Source organism: Mytilus edulis, chromosome 1, assembly GCF_963676685.1.
Source record: "Mytilus edulis chromosome 1, xbMytEdul2.2, whole genome shotgun sequence".
NCBI classification, from domain to species: domain Eukaryota; kingdom Metazoa; phylum Mollusca; class Bivalvia; order Mytilida; family Mytilidae; genus Mytilus; species Mytilus edulis.
The window spans coordinates 58,900,882-58,923,859 of NC_092344.1; the positions used below are offsets into that span (position 1 = coordinate 58,900,882).

At 32.1% G+C, this 22,978-nt stretch overlaps 1 protein-coding gene across 2 annotated transcripts in view; it reads left to right on the top strand.

Annotated features, from left to right (window-relative positions):
- The window catches only part of LOC139514495 (plexin-A2-like), a 56,023-nt gene that overhangs the window by 9,871 nt on the left and 23,174 nt on the right, over positions 1-22,978 (top strand). For both annotated transcript variants that reach the window (XM_071303824.1, XM_071303833.1), the window contains exons 4-13: positions 1,407-1,529; positions 5,467-5,567; positions 7,473-7,575; positions 9,535-9,733; positions 11,261-11,345; positions 13,211-13,271; positions 17,308-17,441; positions 18,210-18,318; positions 21,086-21,246; positions 22,632-22,820. In XM_071303824.1, the coding sequence (XP_071159925.1) occupies positions 1,407-1,529; positions 5,467-5,567; positions 7,473-7,575; positions 9,535-9,733; positions 11,261-11,345; positions 13,211-13,271; positions 17,308-17,441; positions 18,210-18,318; positions 21,086-21,246; positions 22,632-22,820 (1,265 nt within the window). The remainder of the gene's footprint in view (positions 1-1,406; positions 1,530-5,466; positions 5,568-7,472; positions 7,576-9,534; positions 9,734-11,260; positions 11,346-13,210; positions 13,272-17,307; positions 17,442-18,209; positions 18,319-21,085; positions 21,247-22,631; positions 22,821-22,978) is intronic.

Sequence of the window (22,978 nt, forward strand, 5' to 3'; positions counted from 1 at the left end):
CGCTACAGTTAGAAGTTATAACATAAAAAAGCACAGTACAAAAAAATGAAATATATGGGTCAAGCGAAATACCTTTCTAATGAATCACAAAAACAGAGCAGGTGTGTTCGAATAGTAATTTTTTTACTAAAAGTACTTGACGACAGACTGTTAAGTTAGATCTTAAAAATGCATATCTTCGAAAAACTTTAATTTTTGTGTATGATAAGTTGGGTTTATATAGTCTTCAGCCACTGATATTTTTAGTCTGCTCTTCCACAAAATATTTAATTATGATTTTTTCAAAGTGTTTTATGAATTTTCAAAAATTCCACCTGAAAACCGATCAGACAATAGTTTCAAGTTGACTGAATGCATCTTTCTTTTAATTTTAACTAATGCTGAATGCTAGTAGATACATTTGCCTTTCAAAATACAACTGGCATATAAGTATCGTAATGGTGCTATGTGGATAACTTTATAGGTTTTCAAGAGTTAAATTGGCAGCACGTCATCCCTACAATGGCTACTATTTTTTAGAATTGTAAAAATGAACTGGCGTAATTGGGAGATAACTTTGACGAAGTAGAATCCTGACTGTACATTATTTTCTTTATTATCGTTCAAGACATGCTATCAGAATGAACCTAATGGGAATGACCGGAGTCTTAGCTATTTTGCAACTGATAATTATCATGACCATTGTCTTTATTGAGCTCAGAAAGTATTCGGAAAAATTTGCACGGAGTAACCTTTGTCCTGGAACTATAAAATTGTATTTTGAAATCATGAATATTGTGCCTAAAATTTAAGATAAGATAAAGACGTTTATTGCAACAAAAATAATTGTGACCCCTATTTGAAAGATCGATGACTTTTGATGAGAAGCTAGTTGTTCACTGGTAGAAGAAGTAACACGAAGTATAAATTAGATAATTTTGTTTAAAAATTATATTGATAAAAATTAAACAGTTCTAAACCAGACTCAATCAAAATGTAGCAAACAATAAGCCAGCGAGCAATAAGAAAATGTGCCAACATGATCATGCCTAAAAACCGAAGATTTGCAATAAAACAAAACGTCCTTTTAAATCTGATAACAATAATTTCCAGTACGAAGACGAAATGCAATTCCATTTTTAATTAACACAGCATAAATTAATAAGTAACTGTTATTCGTCTATTTGATACAATTTTTTTCTTCATTTCAGCTAATCCTTTCTCTTCTTGGTGTTATCTGATTAGAGATGGGTTTGGTGTCTTTATAATAAAATTTATAACAACACCTCACACTAAACTAGTGTGTACGTTCTACTGCAATTTTGACAATATGTGCTTTGATATCCCATTATACCATGTTACATTCATGTGATACAAAGTATAAACTTTTTCCCTAACTAAGTTTAAAATATTTACCATGTTTGTAGGTCTATTTACAACTTGGTGGAGAACATGAAAACCTTACAACAAAGTTTGTGTCTGTAGCCAATTCGACGATTATTAATATCAAAGTTGAACAGAACAGTGTATATTTTATAACCGAAAAGAAGGTACGATACTATTCTAGTATTATTAATATGTAATGCAAAACTGCATAATTTTTTATTTCATAGATAAAGAATATGTTTCTGCATTGAAATCACTTTAAATTTTGTATGGACATTGTGCAATATCATGTCTTGCTGCTATATTTATGATGATGTTTTATAACGTCGTCTTTCAGAGTATATGACGACATTATTTCATACCAGTAGATAGTTCTTGAAATGATTTATGTTCTATTTGTTCACTGGTTGTTAATCGTGATTGAAAGGATACCACGTTTTAGAAACTTTAAAACTAGTTGAGAACCATATGTTAAAGTGCGAGTCAGGAACCTTGTCACTGATCTTCCTCATGTTGTTCGTTTATATTAGCATTGGTATCGAAGGCAGTCTCTTTAAAATTTATTCACACTGGTTTTTTTTTAATTTTTGACGAATCAGAGTTTGGTATATTTATAGATACGTATCTTCTATTATATCAATAGATATGGGAACTTGTGGTATGAGTGCCAATGAGACAACTCTCCATCCAAATAACAATTTATAAAAGTCAACCATTATAGTTCAATGTACGACCTTCAACACGGAGCCTTTGCTCACACCAAACAACAAGCTATAAAAGAGGGACGAAAGATACCAGAGGGACAGTCAAACTCATAAATCGAAAATAAACTGACAACGCCATGGCTAAAATGAAAAAAAGACAAACAGACAAACAACAGTACACATGACACAACATAGAAAACTAAAGAATAAGCAACACGAACCCCACGAAAAAACTAGGGGTGATCTCAGGTGCTCCGGAGGGGTAAGCAGATCCTGCTCTACATGTGGCACCCGTCGTGTTGCTTATGTGATAACAAATCCGGTAAATAGTCTTATTCGATAGGTCACATTCATGAAAGGGAAGGGGATTGTAGTTACGACGTGAGGAAAATATCCGATATCATTTGTGAAACGGTTATTCCATAACGGTCAACCAACTCGTGATGGCGTCAGTAAAATTTACGAAGCCTTATGATTTCAACTTCACCATTTGGAACTCTTGGTTTAATAGCTTCCTTGTGAGCAGCCACCCTCAATCAAGAAAATCATGATAGAAAATGCAAGCACGGGAATATCGTATCAACTGGGAGATATATACCCCTTATGCAGGTGCTGCTGGAATGTTGCTACTTCATAATTTAAGTTCACAATTGGAAAGCTGAAATCGTCTCTTTTGTCGTAAAGTAATGTTATCAACCGACCCTCATTGTCAATTTCTAGATGTAAGTCAATATGTAAGGCAGACTTAACTGTATCTGTAGTATCCTTCATCTCTAGTTCGATGGGATAGATGTGTTCCACATAGTCAGCAAATTTTGAATTATTTAGTGAAAGAACACTATCTAGAATGAAATTCAAAACAGTGTGGCTGTGGCCATTGATTGACACATTAAATTCATCCATTGACTGGGACAATTTACGTGAACGTTTGTCTGAAACGACCACTGAATTTAATGTGCCAATCAATGGCCACAGCTACACTGTTTTGAATTTCATTCTCTATAGCGGCAAGAAGAGTTTAAGAATATCGCTAACTTCTTATCTTTCTTCCTAAGAAGTTCCTCCCTAAGAAAAGATACTTATATCTACGTTGGCCATTCTGTTTTATGAAACCAAAGAATAGCCTTAAAATTACTAGTGTAAAACCATTCAAACGGGAAAAACCAACGGTCTAATCTATATAAAGCTAGAGGCTCTAAAGAGCCTGTGTCGCTCACCTTGGTCTATGTGAATATTAAAGGAAGCAGATGGATTCATTACAAAATTGTGATTTGGTGATGGTGATGTGTTTGTACATCTTACTTTACTGAACATTCTTGCTGCTTAAAATTATCTCTATCTATAATGAACTTGGCCCATTAGTTTCAGTGGAAAATGTTAGTAAAAATTTACAAATTTTATGAAAATTGTTAAAAATTGGCTATAAAGAACAATAACTCCTAAGGGGGTCAATTGACCATTTCGTTCATGTTGACTGATTTGTAAATCTTACTTTGCTGAACATTATTGTTGTTTACAGTTTATCTCTATCAATAATAATATTCAAGATAATGACCAAAAACAGCAAAATTTCCTTAAAACTAACAATTCAGGGTCAGCAACCCAACAACGGGTTGTCCGATTCATCTAAAAATTTCAGAGCAGATAAATGTTGACCTGATAAACAATTTTACCCCATGTCAGATTTGCTCTTAATGCTTTGGGTTTTGAGTTATAAGCCAAAAACTGCATTTTACCCCATGTTCTATTTTTAGCCATGGCGGCCATCTTGGTTGGATGGCCGGGTCACCGGACACATTTTTCCAAACTACTAACCCAAAAGATGATTGTGGCCAAGTTTGGATTAATATGGCCAATTAGTTTCAGAGGAGAAGATTTTTCTAAAAGATTACTAAGATTTACGAAAAATGGTTAAAAATTTACTATAAAGGGCAATAACTCCTAAAGGGGACTTATTTGTAAATCTTACTTTGGTGAACATTATTGCTGTTTATAGTTTATCTCTATCTATAATAATATTCAAGATAATAACCAAAAAGAACAATATTTCCTTAAAATTACTAATTCAGGGCCAGCAACCCAACAACGGGTTGTCCGATTCATCTGAAAATTTCAGGGCAGATAGATCTTGAACTGATAAACAATTTTACCCCCATGTCAGATTTGCTCTAAATGCTTTGGGTTTTGAGTTATGAGCCAAAACCTGCATTTTATCCCATGTTCTATTTTTAGCCATGGCGGCCTTCTTGGATTGATGGCCGGATCACCGGACACATTTTTCAAACTGCTAACCCAAAAGATTAATTGTGGCCAAGTTTGGATTAATTTGGCCCAGTAGTTTCAGAGGAGTTTTTGTAAAATATTACTAAGATTTACGAAAAATGGTTAAAAATTGACTATTAATGGCAATAACTCCTAAAGGGGTCAACTAACCATTTCAGTCATGTTGACCTATTTGTAAATCTTACTTTGCTGAACATTATTGCTGTTTACTGTTTATCTCTATCTATAATAATATTCAAGATAATAACCTAAAACAGCAAAATTTCCTTAAAATTACTTATTCAAGTCAGCAACCCAACAACGGGTGATCCGATTCATCTGAAAATTTCAGGGCAGATAGATCTTCACCTGTTTAACAATTCTACTTCAGTCAGATTTGCTCTAAATGCTTTGGTTTTTGAGTTATAAGCCAAAAACTGCATTTTACCCCTATGTTCTATTTTTAGCCATGGCGGCCATCTTGGATGGTTGGCCGGGTCACCGGACACATTTTATAAACTAGATACCCCAATGATGATTGTGGCCAAGTTTAGTTTAGTTAATTTGGCCCAGTAGTTTCAGAGGAGAAAATTTTTGTAAAAGTTAACGACGACGACGACGGACGACGACGGACGACGGACGACGCCGGACGCCAGACGCCAAGTGATGAGAAAAGCTCACTTGGCCTTTTAGGCCAGGTGAGCTAAAACGAGAAACGAGAAACATTTATACATTACATACGACAACTACTGTACATCAGATTCCTGACTGTAGTTTTTTGTCGCTTGATTGTTGTATTGTTGACGTATACCCAACATATTCTTTTTCAGATTATTCTAAACAAATGAAAAATACACAGTTACAAAATGTATCCCAAACACCATACATTTAATTTTTAACTTACAAAAATAAGAGAATGTGGTATGTAAATAATTTAAAGCAATTCGAAATCATTGTTCGACACAAAACAACATAGCTTAATTGGTTCCAGTAAAATGTATATGTACATCGATTTCAAGAGCTCTCCAAGACATAGACTAATCACCTAAACATGCCATATTTCTGGATAAAGGCAAAAGTTATATAAAATTATACATGTATGTAAATAATTGTAATACATGTAACTATATTTTAGATAGGGAAACTGGATATCAACAATTGTTCAATACACAAGGACTGTATGTCATGTATGAATTCCTTTAGTTCATCTTGTGGATGGGATTATGTTGAAAACAGGTGTATAAGTATTGTTTTGAATTTAAAGAAATTATACTAATATACAGATATATGAACAGACATATAGGACATTACAATCATAGAAACACATTAAAACTGAAATTTCCTCGGAAAATTTAGGAAAATTTAAACCAATATATACATTGTAGGGGTTTAGTCTTCTTTATTAATTAAATTTTAACTAAAAAATTGATTTTTTGTTTTAATTTTAGCGTTATGGTCTAATGAAAAAACAAATTATCTATAATTTTCTAATATACACAACCGTTTGAGAAATGTAAACTATTTCTATATTTAAAGTACCGAATTATGTTTCTCTATTGTACAACCCCCCAATGGTGACTGGGGAATAGAAATATGGTCACTTAGTCTTCTCCCGACCGGCAGTAAAACGCTTGCCGAAGTTGGGCGTCCGTTTGGCTGTGCGGGATGTATAACGTTCGCAGTCACGTCCGGTCAGAATGGGGACGTTAACTCCGATGTGTCGTGTAAAGATAGTGCCACGCTCTTTGCACGTTAAGAACCAGTACAACAACTCGTTGAGGGCCCGTAGGAGGCCTGTTGTAAGGCAACATTTCTGTCCCTATCCGATATTCCCTCATTTTCCAGTGACAGTCGAAATTTCCCCGACCATCATCCCTTATAGCCTCTATTATGACAAGACCTACCTATTGTATTTATTGTGAACTTGTTCTCGTCCTGAATATGCATGAAATATTTGCCACTGGACGTTTAGCAACCAACAATCAATCAATATATTGTAGAACCACAAAAAAACATACCTAAGAGACGAAACCGTCAATGCCATCTTTGATTCAAGGAGTTAATGACAAAATGATTTATTTTTACGCTAGAACCTACATTATAATTAGAATTTCAATCATTATGGTGAATATCAGATTGAAACAGGGTATATGGTTTTCATCCGAACAACTGGAATAAACTCAAATTGGTTCGCTAGATTCAGAATTGATAACAGCACTAGATTAATAAATATTTAAAACAAATATACTCAATGTGGTCACTTTAGTCAAATGTGATATCTGTTATAAGCATTTAAGGACCCAGGTCTTAAAATATCTGCAAATAAAAAATAAAAAGATTCCATGAACCAATATTGCTCCAATTACATTTTGAAGGTCCTCAAAAGCTTGCAAAATACTACAAATACCTATTCTTTCAAGAAGATCTAAATGTGCCCGTTTTTTTTTTGTGTTTTTTTTTTTAAGTGTTGGTGCATGTATTATGTTATGATTTGGAATGAACGGACCGAAAACAAAAGTTATTATTCAGCGCCTATTTATTATGATAATTGATTAAGAATGTCTGTTTTCCTACCGAATGTCGGTGGTTCTCTCCAGACATATAAGCTTCTTTGCCAAAAAATTACCCACACAAAATAACACAGTAGTGCTGAAAGTGGTGTTTAACAAACCAAAAAATCAATCAGTATAACTAATGTGCACTATTTATCCGTTCTTAACCTTTAGTTGTATTCGCTACAAATTTCTTTTTTGTTTTTCAAGCAATTGTGAATCTATCCTTGGATTGCTCCTTCCGTATGAGTGAGATACAAAAAATAGACCCTTGAAAAACAAGAATTTTAAACTGTTTTCGGGATACAATTTATCAACTTACTTATCCTCTTCATTCCCAGTGGGACATAATGCCGGGATACAGTGTAGTTCCTCTTTCCCTTTCAAATTAGTATATGAAACTGGATAGTTGAGAGAAATCAAAAGTAATTAAATATCAAAGTATATTAACGGTATAATAATTTACGCTTAATTGTGATGTTTGAATCAGATTAAAATTACTAGTAATATAGCATTATATTATTATGGTTTCATGTATGTATATGTATTCTTTTTCACGACACATGATTACGTAAAATTAATAATATAGGTGCAACTTAGATAAAACAAATTCATCGATGTGGATTCCATCACAGGAAGGAAACTGCATACGTTTCAGCGACATACCTCAGCATGTAAAGATCGACACTATGGTATGTAAATAAGATTGATTTTATTAAATCTAAAACATTCATGTGAACTAAGGACATTCATTTCTTGTATAGATTTGTATGACTAGCTGTGTGCATGTTTACTGGGGTATTTCAGCTAAAAATTTGAATCGTTAGATCTCACTGTGTATCATCACAAACTCGCCGTACAGTTTATCCGCTTGAATAACATAAATTTCTCTGTGTAAAAACTAGTTTATTATTGCATCACGATAAACCTTGTAGCTACAATATCAGAAAACACAATATCACAAAACGTTACTTGTCAGCAAAACGTTGACATAAAATTATGGTAAAATTTAATAAAGCCATATAATGAAAGTAAGAAGAAATTTACCTTAGATTTTGTTTGTTCCACAGTTTCGGAGGTACCTAGTATATTCGATGGTTATGCTACACAGTGGATTATACATTGATTAACATATATATAAAGATATTTGCAATTTGGCAAATGGCAGCTGTAAGGCTTTCATTTTCTCGAGACATCCCAAACCGTTCTGTTTTAGTTCAGAATCTATTAAATAAAAAATGAAGTCGGGATGAATGTATTATAACGGTTATGTAATATCAATCCAACAAATCCAACAACATTTCGGTAATCATGATCCCGCATGGTTTTTCCTTTTACACTTTTAAAACTTTAAATTTTCATCTGCGCTAAGAATACATTAAACTATACTAAATAATAAGAAAATTTAAAAAAAAAACATACGCAGAATTTAAACCACTTCCTCATTTTGTTTCGATTTTCAAATCGCAAAAATAACAACAAAAACAAATAATGCAAAGAAAAATTAATCCTCGATTTATAATTTTAATTTTTCAAATCAAATGTTTCCTAATGGCCAACCTTTTAGTGATGTGTCTTTTGTGGACGAAACGGTGTCTGGCTTAATTTAATCCTTAATTAAGCATTAATTAATGCTTAATTTTAATCCTGGTATCTTTGATGAGTTTATTTCCTAGATTGTGACTTACTTGTACTTGTGTCATCCACTGATACATGTTTCGAAAGTGGTATGACCACGAAGGCTTTATATTGGCCCTAAAAATCAGATTTTGTCAAACTATATGTAAAGACCAATAACTGCGATCTCAAATATGCAAATTTAGATTAACAAGACACATGTGTTGTCTGTTTCTAACTTACAACGTTGACAGCTCAAAAAGTGATTTTTTTTACTAGTTTTTAGCAAACTTGACGCTTTTTGTGCATTTGAAAATTATATTCCTTTTGCCAAATTTTGGCCACAACCTTCGACCAATATAAAATTGTTATTCAAATGTGTATATAGGTCAGGTAGTCAGGTACATATTGTGGGGTCCTTGTATTAAGCTGATGTCGTGTGAAGCAAAACATTTTCATATTTAGACAACAAAAATTTCAAAATTTTACTGAATATAAACTCATCATAGATACCTGGATTGAAATTTTATATTTGAGTCTGACGTGCGTTTCGTCTCCAAAAGACTCATCAGTGACGCTCAAATCAAGAAATGTTAAAGGCAAAACAAAGTACTAAGTTGAAGAGCATTGAGGACCATAATTTCTAAATGTTTTGCAAAATACAGCTCAGTTGAATTTCATTGAGTTCTATGGCCATTATGAACTCTTCCTGGGCATCCTCTTTTGAAATCGCCGTAAGCAACACGACGCATGCAGGATATTCTCACACTTCCGGGGTATCCGAGATCATCTCGGTTTTTGATAGTGTGTGTGTTGGTTATTTTCCAGTTTTCTATGTACCTGAAGTCTTTTGTAAACTGTTATTTGTCTTTTGTCGTTTTTTCATAATGTATGTTTGTCTTCAGCATATGAGTTTTTAATTATATCTTCTCTTTTTAATTCTTTTTGAAATACGTTTTAGTTTTATTTCACTTTAATAATGTCTTGTTTATAAAATCTTGTTTATAAAATTGAAAATTTTTCCTCTATTCTAGGACATCACAATTATAATGTTTCAAACATTCCCTCGTAAACCAGTAGATGGTAATGAATACGTCACATGTAGAATAAAACAAAGTGAGGGAGGTGGTGATGACAACGTCACATATAGAAGAGATATAAAACAGGGGAATGTTAGCATAAGCACTAATGGCAGTTCGTTTTGTCAAATTGACGTACAAAATCTAACTACCGGTAAGACTGGTAGATTACTAGATACAAGAAACTTAGTGTTTACAAAAAGACAATTTATTGAAAAATTGAAGTTAACAAGATTTTGTAATCGTATCGAATTTTGATGTACAAATATACGCAGATCGGACGTATTTCGACTTCAACTACTGGCTGCTATTGTTTGGGATACATTGTAATTATAATATTATAATAAAACTGAATTTTAGTTTTGTTAAGATAAACAACACTTATACCTTGCGTTGTCGTGTGTACCCTAGATTTCGACATTTTCTTCGAAAAATGACCTGTTTAACATGATAAAACGTCTAATTTTGTAAACTTTCTGTTTTTTGTCAGGAATAGGCTATTAAAAAATAAATCATATTCTCTATATGTGAAAAATGAATGAAAATACACGAGTTGTCAATCCCTACCTGTCATACCTTTAGTTTCATTGATTTTATGACAATACCCCTATACCAATCAAATCGATTTTTATGCCCTATTTATAGGCATGATATTTTCTGGTCTGTGCGTCCGTTTGTTCGTTCGTCTGTCTGTCCAGCTTCAGGTTAAAGATTTTGGTCGAGGCAGTTTCTGATGAAGTGGAAGTCCAATCAACTTGAAACTTAGTACACATATTCCCTATGATATGATCTTTCTAATTGTAATGCCAAATTAGAGATTATCCTCCATTTGTGCGGTCCACTGAACATAGAAAATGATAGTGCAAATGTGGCATCCGTGTGCTGGGGACACATTCTTGTTTGCAGTGTATAGAGAAATTATTTACTTTGTATCCATGTATTCCTAGTGAAACATTAAATATTTTTAAATGGCGTATCTTCTATCCCAACAAACACAAACATTTTTATGTCTGATTATAATGTTATGGCTACAATTTATACCAAACAAAAGTAGTCAGTAGTTAAAGTCAAACTATGTCCGATCTGTCTATTTTGGTACATCAAATTTCAAACCATCGTATGAAGGTAAATTTCGTCTACCTCAAAAATCCTGTTAACTTATCAATATTCGTATATGAAAAGAAAAAACAGTTTTGTAAAATATTCAAAAAAACATCGAAATTGGCACTGAGGGTATCTTCATATCTAATCAAGAATTTTAACATTTATGTTTTTTTTTAAGTTCATGAACTTAATGATTTTTTTAAAATCAAGAACTACGTTGACCCACAAAAAAGTAAGTGAAGAACGCATTATCATCAATGATTTACATCAGACTGGTGTGTCTTTAGTTGTCCGTATATGTACATCATAGATGATAGGATAAAAAAAATATAATATAATGTTTTTTTTTAAACTAATGGTTTGAATAGTTCAGAGTTGAGGTCAATACGTACAGTTTTAGTCTTTATTTGGAGGTAATCAAACCTAGCACTGATAAAAATGTCACGTACCTATTCTCAATATTTAGTGAAGCTGCAAAAAATATTACATTTTCTTACACGTTACAGTTACATTGTTACAGAAAGACTGATAGAAAGTTGTATTGTTACACACAAATTCTGATAGCTTTTTGTTTTAGGTCGGTATACATTTGAAATAATGTATAAGGAAGTTATTATGGGAAATGCCACGATTGAATTTTACAAGTGCCAGGATTTAGAAATGTAGGTTCTGTTTTATTTGTAATCTGTTATTTATTAATATGCCTTGTATTAATTGATATAAACGTTATCCGTGTTATCATCCGTGTTATCTCTGACAAAATATTAATGCCCCTTTTATAGGTATTAATATGTTTTTTGTTCTGTGCATCACTTCGTTCAACCTTTCGTTTGTTTGTCCGTCGGTCCTCTGTCTTACTTCAGGTTAAAGTTTTGGTCAAAGTAGTTTTGGTAAAGTTAATCAATCAACTTGAAACTTAGTACATGTTCCCTATGTTGTGATCTTTCTAATTTTAATGTTAAATTAGAGTTTTTACACCTAATATCACGGTCCACTGAACATGATAATGCAAGTGGAGCATCCGTCTACTATCGATACATATATAAAATATTGAAATAAATTCAACTTGTGGATAGTAAATTACAAATATGTAAGATTCAGACATAACAAAAATAGTATTACTATTAGTGATGCAGTAGTTTGCAAATAAGTATATGTGTTGGTACAAGCGCCACATGTAGGCTGTCGATCCCTTATGGTATACATTATCGACAGAAATCGTTGGCTACATAAAGTTCTGCCTTTTCATCAATGGCCAACATATATATTTAAAACAAACGTCATTATGAACACTTTAAGGAAATATCATATTAAACAAAGCTATTGTTAATTGACAGTCAATGACCTAAGTGGGTGCTACAAAGCTCTTTTTTGCCGGAAAAACTTACACAGTTAATTAATTTTTTTCCGCAAGTTAAGATTAAAGCACACATAAGCTTTGTAGATAATATACTCATGAGATAATAACTAGACTATTAAGCAATTATAACTAACTTTCATAATTCAATGAATAATTGTTTTATCTAAAAATTTAATTTGAAATTATTTTGTATTTATTCGTACAAGAAGAGTCAGAAAGTATCTATGTTGATTCTCGTGCAATTTTTAAATATTTTTGTTTCGTTGGGGTATTTTTCACAATCAAATCAACGGTTGACGTGTTGTAATTTTTTTAGTGAGCCGCCATATATCTCATCATGCTGTGATCAACATAAGCATCGCCAGTAAAACTGCGGGTTCGACCATCAAATTGATAATAAATTATATACGTGTATTAACCATTGTTTACTAGTTGATATTTTGTGAAACATATACCGAGTCTCAACACAAAGAAAAAAATGAATTACAAAATTGTACGAGAAGAAGTGGATAAACTTTAGGAGCGAATACTATTACACAAATATAAGATGTTTTGGGGTAGTTAAGAAATTTTGCTTTACAACATGTTAGCAACAAGCTACATAAGGAAACATTCTTCAAAGAGAAGCTTTCTGAGAACGGAGTGAAGACAATTACTCACCAATTCAATTCTTATTCGAAATTGTTTTAAAAATCGTTTGGTTTGTCATTAAAAACACACACACATTTTTCTCCATTAAATTGAACACATGTACATTTGTTTTTTTTATTAGCATCGGTTGTCTCGTAATGGCAGGTTTGCCTATCGTAGAAGCTGATGCCTTCAATCCTAATCATGGTTAAACCATAGACTTTAAAATTGATATTTGCTGTGATTCGACTGTGTAAACTGCCTTTAGGGAAAAGAGAAAACTTTAAAAAAAAAAAATGTTTTGTCGAAATAAAAATAATGCGTTTAAAAGGATATGACCACCTCTGTGAACTAGAATGTCATCAATTCCGATAGTCCAGTTGGTCTAGTATGTACCAATGTGTATATGATCATACAACATGAACATGTTCATGTTCTGAAAATTAGTTTGATATTGGCCCTTCGGACGTTCCATCAATCTATCTTTTTCGTTGTGAAAACTAGAAAAGTCGTTATAATGATTCCTTATTTTGACAGACTTGAGACATGTAGAAAATATTATGATTGTTGTGAAAGTTTGGATCCACTGAAAATTGAGGTAGGTGGTCTTTTAAGTTTTCTACATACGTATACATGGGAAAGATCCGTTTGCGCCAAAAATGCGTCCTTTTGCGCCACAACTTTTTTCTCCAATGCTACGTTTGTGCCACCTGTTTTAAAATTACATGATATCATTGCCACCAAAAATAAAATACGATTGCGCCAATTAGAAAAAAAATGACTTCCCTCCTCCTGTTTCGGACTTGGAACCGGCAGTTTACACGGTAAATGTTTCCTTTTCTGCAACATACTTTCTTCTTACTGCTGCTGCATGAGTGCTTCTCAATTTAATGTATGTAGTAGATTGTAACTTCACTTTATTGTCAAAAATAACAAACATTGAAAGATGAAATGCATAAAAACAGTTCGGAAGAATTTCTGTAGAATTCTATTGCTCCGTTACTGGTAAGTCTTGTGGTAGATAGAGTTTCATCCCATACGGAAAGTCGGAATATAGCACTGTGTCATCAACATATGTGGCTAAAACATAATCAGTAAAAGCTTCTATTTTCTTCTCTTTTGGCATATCTAGTATTAAATATTCAGCAAAGCAGTAAGTTTTCTTCTCTCTGTGTACATAGACCGTCTAATGCATTTGAAGTCATTTCTCACCAGATGGTTAAATATCTTTGAACATATGATTCTTTTAAAGCCAACGATAAGAATTAAAATTAATCATTAATATTTATGATAGATATGTGAACAGGTAAATTGGCGCAAATGAGTTCCGAATATTGGCGCAATTGATACATTTGGAAAACAGTAATTGGCCTTTACCTCTAGCCAAAGAAGGAAAAAATCAAACACAGCATTTCGCACAGTAAAACTTGGTTCAAAAGAAGTCTGAGTCTGGTGTCAGATTAAACTACCTTGACCGAAAACTTAAACCTGAAGTGGACGGGACACAATGATGATCGAACGAACAGACAAACATATGCACAGACACACGGACCTGAAAACATAATGCCCACAAATTGGGCGTAACAACAAAACCGGGTCACATATTTAAAATTACACTTTATTTGTACACATGATCATTAAACTATCCAAAACATAACGTTTTCAAAGGTTACAGACATGTAGGATATGCTTACAGACTTCAGGCATTTGTTTTATGCATGGACAGGTCAAATATCCATATACTAGTATATATACATATGTTTATACGGATATATGGATTGTCTACCTTATGTCGTTTCCATTGTCTTATCATCAAATTTAATAGAACTTGGTCTCTATGCTCATTATCAACAAAGAAACATCCAATTGGAATATAGGTAGTTTCATTTTAAAATTTGTTTTCGTGTTTCTTGCCAATAAAATGTAAATTTAAGCAAAATAATCTTTTAAATTCGCCACCTCCCCCCCCCCCTCCCCCCCCCCCTTATTCATGGATCCGACCCTAATACCAGAGAGAGAAGATTGCCTCATTCAAAAACCAGATTTTGAATGGATAATTAGCAGAAACAAAAGAAATATACAGATTTTGTTATATTGAAGGTCTATCTAAAATTTCATAATTAAAAAAATGTCCTCAAAGTTGTTATTGGCACCCTTACACATGTAGTTCATTGCTTTCGGATTTTTTTAAGAAATTTAACTAGATATACTTATGGAAATAATATTAGGAATACACGTTACATTCATAAACAAAAAAATAAAGTTCCGATAGGCATAAGAATGTATAAACTAAACTTTGTCTGATCAATAGGTCCAGTTTGGACGGCAAATTTCAGCTTTTTATTGCTCCGCTTGGTTATGAAAAATATAAAATAAACTATCGCACCAACCTTGCACCAAGAAGATTTTTTATCCGAAGTTTGATATGAATGATCTTGTCAAAATGTTAAAATGTCTAATTGGTGCAAGCATGGTGCGGTGGTTAAAATTTAGAAAAAGCATCCAAATTTCTGTATTTTTGCGTATTTTGCCAATTATGACGTCATTTGCACCTACCATTGTGACGTCGTTGAACCTTTTTTGTTTAGATAAAAACATTTTTTTTAAATCATTGACTTATATTCTAATAATTTATGGAGAAAATTCTGCTCTGTTAGAATTTTTATTATCTTGTAAATCTGGGGCCATTTTAGGCCATTATAGCCCCTACCCCTTTGGCGCAAATGATACCCCCGAAAAACAGTAATTGGCGCAAAAGGACTGCTGCCGTATACATATAGTCTAATATTTTATTATTTTATATTGCAAATCATTATATTGCAAACAAATAGTGGAAAAGGTAAAGCTTTAGTTTATGTGACAGTTACACTATCCTTGTCAAAATTACATGAATAAAGAAATGCAAAACATCTACTAACGTTATTGTCTATTAGAAATTAAACTTATTAAAACATTTGGATTTGATGTTTGAAAAACAAAATTCTGTAAATTTGGGTTATTTCTAAAATTGATTATTTTTCTTCTAAAAAAATCATTTTTTTTCATACTGAAGGTAGAGGGTTTCTTTTTTCAATTTCGAGTAAAACTAAAGCCATCGAGGAGTACTGAAATCGATCTAATGATTATTTTCAGATTTCTACCCGTAATATAGTTCTACTGCACAGGGAGCGTTAGAGTTATTAGTACGATTGGATTTTCGTTGCTATTCTAGTACATATCTTGCAAATAGCTATAATATATTTTAAACACCAGTCAGTTTCATTTTGTAGACCATTGTTTTTTAACAAATTCATTTGACATCAAATTTTGTGCAATTAATAATGGAACTATTCGCTCATGCGCATGCAATAACGTGGAAAAATGTCATATTCCTTAAAATTTTGAGACTTTATAGGAAAAAAATACCTTGTGACAATAGCCGCCATACTGTACTCTCCTTTGACTATAAGAAAGGGAAAGTTGTCTTTTCCGGGTACAATACAACTCGGCATGAAGACAACTATCACTGTCTGTAATAACAAACGACTACTCGAACTGTCTATAGAATAGACAATTATTACCTTCCTACAGGTCATAGCTTATGTATAGAACTAAGATTGCATATATATTAGAGACAAATAGGGCCGTTACTAGTAACAACTCAATCTATACGACCTTCGACAATGTACAAACCAATACGATACCGTGTAATAAGATTTATACTGCAACTAGTTGTGTTTATTTCCTAAATATAGTAACATAGCTATATTTTGTATAATGTCAATTTTATCATGGAACACTTTCTCCACAATCAGGGGTTCATTAAGGGATAACAATAAGTTTGACATTTGTGTAACGATTTAAAAAGCTATCAATGTTTTAGTTTAAGTTCCAGAATAAAAGCAATATTAGGTCAATGTCATAAAACATTAAAAAAAAATTGTACTCGGCGCAAAACTAAGGAAGAGCTCGGCAAAACCTCGCTCTTTCCCAGTTTTTCAGCCTCATACAAAAAAGTTTATATATTTCTTTCATTGACCTAATATTGTATATTTATAAGCATGGTTTTGTACCAATGTGAAAATAAAAATATGGACCTTGAATGTGTACATCTAAACAAAATCAGTGTTATCAAATAATTTCTTTCTTTTAATCTTATATATAGAATTGATCATTTCTTATAGGAAACTACTAGACAATTTTTAGTAAAGATTGATTCAGATACACCATAATAAGACCAATTTAGTTTTATCTTACATAATTTACAATTTGTCAGAACATATTTGTTTTACTTTTTTTGGTATTTATTATATAAGATCATAGTTGCTTGACTTAATACGGGTATGCATTAGCAATATACTTAAATTATGCATACTTTTTGTTATTATCTAAGCATTGAGCCGAAAAAAAATATGCTAATCATATAAAATGCGTCATGTTTTTGTAAAGACATTTCTAGACAATTACGATAAAATTAATGCAGACAGTGAAAACATTTATGAATTCATCCTTTTTTAAATTACAGAATTTGTTTGCAAGATCATAAATTTTGAAAATAACTTGCGTTTCGCTTTACATTCGATAAATTATTCAAATAAAAAATAATTTCATACAATCCTTTTCTTTCAAGTAAAAATATATTTAAATATTTTTAGATTTTCCCTTTAAGTGGACCAATAAATGGAGGGACGTTAATAACGGTATTTACGAATAGCACAATGAATATAGAAAATGCAACTATCTCCATTGCTGAAGTCAATTGCGAAGTGAAAGAAACAGCAAATAATTCGTAAGTTTAAACTACTTTTTCAACTGTTATTATTCGCATACACGTAACTTCAAATTATTCAAGCCACAAATTCAGAATAGATATCTGTTAATACCTGTTAATATTAATCAAACTATTCCCTTGTGTACTTGATTTTTTCATTGAACTATATGAGAGCAATAGCCGATTATTTATAGACATATGTGTTGGTACACTGTAAGCTACTGACTAATTATTTACCTCCAAATCTTTTTTTTATATTTTAATGATGTGTTTCATTTTTATTATCAAACTAAACTTGAATCCATATCCTTTATACTCTGATTGACAATCATACCGTTTAATCTTATTTTATGATAGATAAAAGGACATAATCCCTCGTTTTTAAATGGTCATGAGTATAATCATTTTCGCATATTTTAATGTACTACTTAGGCGTGTTTAACGACAATGACTACCAATGGGAGTCTCACATGGTCGTTATCAATTGACCATTTTACATAGTAAGTGATTTCACTATATGGCAACAGCGTCGCTAGTCTTCTGGAAGAGCGTTCTTCTTCAGTGCTGGAGATAATACATGTAGACTTGATCCCGACTGTGTCGACCTGCATACCTTAAACTGTTATTCTGCCTTAAACCTACGCGCACAGTTTTTAGAAGTAGGAGCATACATTCAATTAAAAAATGTAGCTCTGACTTTAACAAATCTATTATTGTAGTGTTATATGACCTCTTGAAGAAAGTTATGTAGGCATCAATAAATTGTTTGATTTTTATTTTGTTTAGAGTTAGCTGTATTACTGGAGAAGTAGCAAACTCAACAATTGGCAAAATAAATATATCAGTTAGCAAAGAACCGATCACTTTAGAGAATGATACATATTTTACATACAAGGTATCAATATTAATAATTATTAATATTTATCACGAGAATTTATTGCTTTTAAATCGCTTTTGTAAGTTTTACTTTCTCAGTCTATTGGTTTAATAATTGAATTTTAAATATACTGTTAACCAAAACATATTTTGAACCATACCCTATTTTAAAATATCAATTTAGAAAGCTCGACATAGAGATAGTGACCCGGCTGCGTCGGCTACGGCGGCTACGGCGGCTGCGACGTTAGCTAGTTCCTTAAAAGCTATTTATTTTAGAAGGTGGAAGACCTGGATGCTTAATACTTTGTATATAGATGCCACATGTTAAAAAGTTTCTGTCAGTCATATATCCAATGTCCTTGATCTCATTTTCATGGTTCAGTGACTACTTGAAAAATAAAGTTATTTTTTTTTTGTTATATTATTCTCTCTTATTATAAGTAATAGGATAACTATATTTGGTATGTGCGTACCATGAAAATACGGATTTTTTGTGTTATTAAAATTTGCTGTTACAAAATGATGGAAATTATTATAAATTAAGGAATGTATCTCCCTCATGCAAAGCTCTGATTCCTTTCACGGATTTGGCTATACTTTTTGGACCTTTTGGATTATAGCTCTTCATCTTTTATATAAGCTTTGGATTTCAAATATTTTGGCCACGAGCATCACTGAAGAGACATGTATTGTCGAAATGCGCATCTGGTGCAACAAAATTGGTACCGTTAATTTTATTGCAAGATTCTCATATCCGTCAGGCAGTTTTCACTTGACCTCAACCTCATCTATGGATCATTGAACAAGGTTAAGTTTTGGTGGTCAATATCTCAGATACTAAAAGCAAATGGTCTAGTATACTTGGTGTATGGAAGGTTGTAAGGTGTACATATCCAACTGGCAGGTGTCATCTGACCTTGACCTCATTTGCATGGTTCAGTGGTTATAGTTAAGTGTTTGTGTTAGTGTCTTTTTTCTAATACTATATGCAATAGGTCAACTATATTTGGTGTATGAAAATATTTTATGATCTATATGTCAGTTGAATAGGTTAAATATGACCTTGACCTGATTTTCACGGTTCATTGCTCAGTGTTAAGTTTGTGTTTTGGTCTGTTTTTCTTAAACTTTAAGCAATAGGTCAACTATACTTGTTGTATGGAAGAATTGTAAGCTGGTCATGCTTGACTGATATGGTTCATCTGACCTTGACCTCATTTTAATGGTTTATTGGTCAATGTTTAGTTTACTTGGTTAATGTTAAGTTTATGAGACAGTTGTAATAAAGCTTTTTATTTAGGACAATTATGATAATATCAATGATTAGTAAAGAAGGCGAGACATTTCAGCGTATGATCTTTTGTTGTATGAATATTCTTGGAAACAAAAAACAAGAAAGTATTTTTGGGAACAAAGAATAAGAAAATATTCTTGGAAACAAAGAATAAGAAAATATTCATATTATTATAATATCATGTTGATTTGTTAATTCTTTCTAAAGAACATTTATGTCTTCAATTTTTTTTACTTTAATTAAGTCTTGTCATTATAACGTCTCATTCAGGGAAACTGAATTCTAATGCAATTACTTTGTATCAATGGTTCTGATTGGATGACAGTTAGCGTAAAATTCTCTATCTCCTTGTCTGTAACTAAGGAAGCCGACATTTTGAATTGCTGAATGTATTGACATGTAATTTCTACAATAATAAGCCAAAAAACTCACATGTTGCACCTAAAAATCTTCTTTTTATCAAATTTCATTACATTTTGAAGCGGCACAGAAGCCAGAAAACGCCCAGTGTGTATGTTTGACGCGGAAAGCATATCTATGACGTCACCTAGTGTATTCCAAAGAAGATAACATCTTTTCGCGGAATTTTTTTAAAGAAGATTTTACACTGAAATAATGATTGAAATTAAGTTATGAGCTTGTTTTGCATTAGAATAGAAATAACTGTATTGTATTTGAAGCTTTGCGGACGTCCATCGGTAGTTTTACTGTCGCAAATACCCGTTTACCTGTCTCCGCTACGCGTCGCCAGGTAAACTAAATTTGCGACAGTAAAACTACCGATGGACGTCCTGAAAGCTTCAAATACAATACAGTTATCTCTTAATTAGCACAACCAACGCCCAACCTGTCCAATACAATTTATGTTATGGTTTTCAAGATTTTAAGAATATTGTAAACACATGTAATTAATGTTGATATGTTTGCTGTTATGAACAAGAAAATTACTTTAAATTCGTGATTTAATCTTTAAGAGAACGAAGGTTCGCTTCTAATAAAATATGACTTTAATTTACAGGAAAAACATAGAACCGAAGAGATATTTGCAATTGCATATTTGTAAAAGCACAAAAATACTGAACTCCAAGGAAAATTCATAATGGAAAGTCTCTAATCAAATGGCAAAATCCAAAGCTAAAAGATACAATTGAATGGATAACAACTGTTGTATTCCTGACTTGTTACAGGCACTGACTAGTTTTATGTAAACGTTTTAACTGGATATATTCAAACAATGATTCCCGACGAAATATGCACAGTTTTTTCAAAGCAGTTTTCTATTAGGCATAAGAAATCGAAAACCTTTAAAAAAAAGTGATTCATAAAAACAACTCTTGTGTTTTCATAAGGAAATTCTGTAAAATTATTTTCTAAAACATTAGATACCAATGGAAGTAAAACAATAAAATATATTCGATTGAATATTTCTGTGTTTTAAATATACCGGTATACATATGTATGTTTGTAAATCATATATTATGTTTTTAAGAATCCAGAGATCTACAACTTTTTTCCTAGAAAGGGAATCACATCTGGAAACACCACCATAACCATAACAGGGCAAAACATTACGTTTGAAGGACCAAACCGATACAACATATCATTGTGTGAAAATGACTCATGTATAACATGCAGGTTTTTTCAAAATGAGTATGCTTATTTGATTTTAAAGCTGGAAGATATACAAATATAGTCAATTTTGTTAATTGTTCATAAAGATTCCGCCAAAGGAAATACACTCAGATGCTTTTAAGGGATGTGTATTTCTTAAATAAAAACATCCATATGGTTACATGCGTTCTAAATGGTTAAACCATGCCAATGCGTAAGGAAAAAAAGCTTTATATTACAGTTTTGATATAAGTTCTAAACTAACAATTGATTGCTGCATTGCGAAGGTTTGTAAAGGCAAGTGGCATTTTTCAAGAAGACCTTTTACCGTAATATGTAGTGTGTCCGGTCGTCATATATCCAAACTTGCAATTTCCAAGAAACCAAGATAAAAAAAAATCAAGGATGAACATTCTATAAAGTTTCAAGAATTATACAAAATTCCCTTTTCTGTTTTTTTTTAATATTTTTTATTATTCAAATAAAAGAACACAAATGAATCTTATAGAATGACCTGCATCATTCCTAATAAGATCGAATACCCTTCCTGAGTGCATTCTTGGTTTCGCCAAATTTTTTTTCAAATTTCGAGGAAATCTTTATGGACTGTTATATATCTGTTTAAATATTTTGCTTTTGGTTATGGGTTAATCTTAGCTTCTGTCACTTATGGTTTGAGATTGCATTATATTTCCCTTTTCCACTATTGAAAAGATGACCAGTTTGTTCAAAGCTCAGTATTTAATTGACATCATGGAATACTTAAATACTTAGAAGCAATATACATGTGTATGTGTGTGTGTGTGTGTGTGTGGTTTGACGAAATGTAGACAACACCTTGGGTGGTTTTTTTTCCATACATGTACATGTGTTATATTGTTCTTAACTTTGTACTAGGTAAAACTTCTCGATATAAATCAATTTATTGACGGTTGCACCCTTATGAATATGTACGTTCAAGCATGGAAGTAATATAACGTCCATGGTTCAAGTAACATATATTCAGAGGGTTTGAAAAATAATCAGTTCAAGATCATCATGAAAGACTACAAAAAGTAGAATAACAAAAATAACAAACTACAGGGAAAAATCAAGACGGAAAGTAATTATTGAATTACAAAATCAAAAGCTCAATCACATTAAACGAACTGAAAACAACAGTCAGATGTTCCTGACTTGGTACATGTATTGTTTTATGTAAAAATTGTTAGATTACACTTGGTTTGTGTACCTAGATAAATATCTCACATTTTGTATAATATAGCAATTTTTTTATACAGAAGCAATGAAGTCAAGTGAATTTATGAAAAACATCGTTTTTCACTAACACTCACTTATCCTCACTAGGAATGTTGTGTATGTGCATAGTATGTAGGTTTTATAGTTTTAGTGGCTATTCTTTAAAATATCTCATTTTATTTAAGGCTGTATAAACTAGATTTGCAAGATTCCACAATAATGTGCAAAACCGGGAATTCAACAGGACCTATCAACTCGACGGAACTGGTAGTTTTTATCGATACTAATACACATTTTACACTAAATGGAACATTTCAGTATTTGCCTGACCCAACATTTGAATTTGTGAATGAAACTTTAAATGCTTTAGAGAGGTGAGTATTTGTGTTCACATCTTTAAAAGCATTCCTTGCAAACTGTAGCATGCATGTAAAGTCATGTAGATTTCTGTGTAAATTGAAAATTGTTCAACAAATTAAAAAAAAAAAATTCTTTTACGGATGACGATTTTGTAAAAAAAAAAAGTTAACCG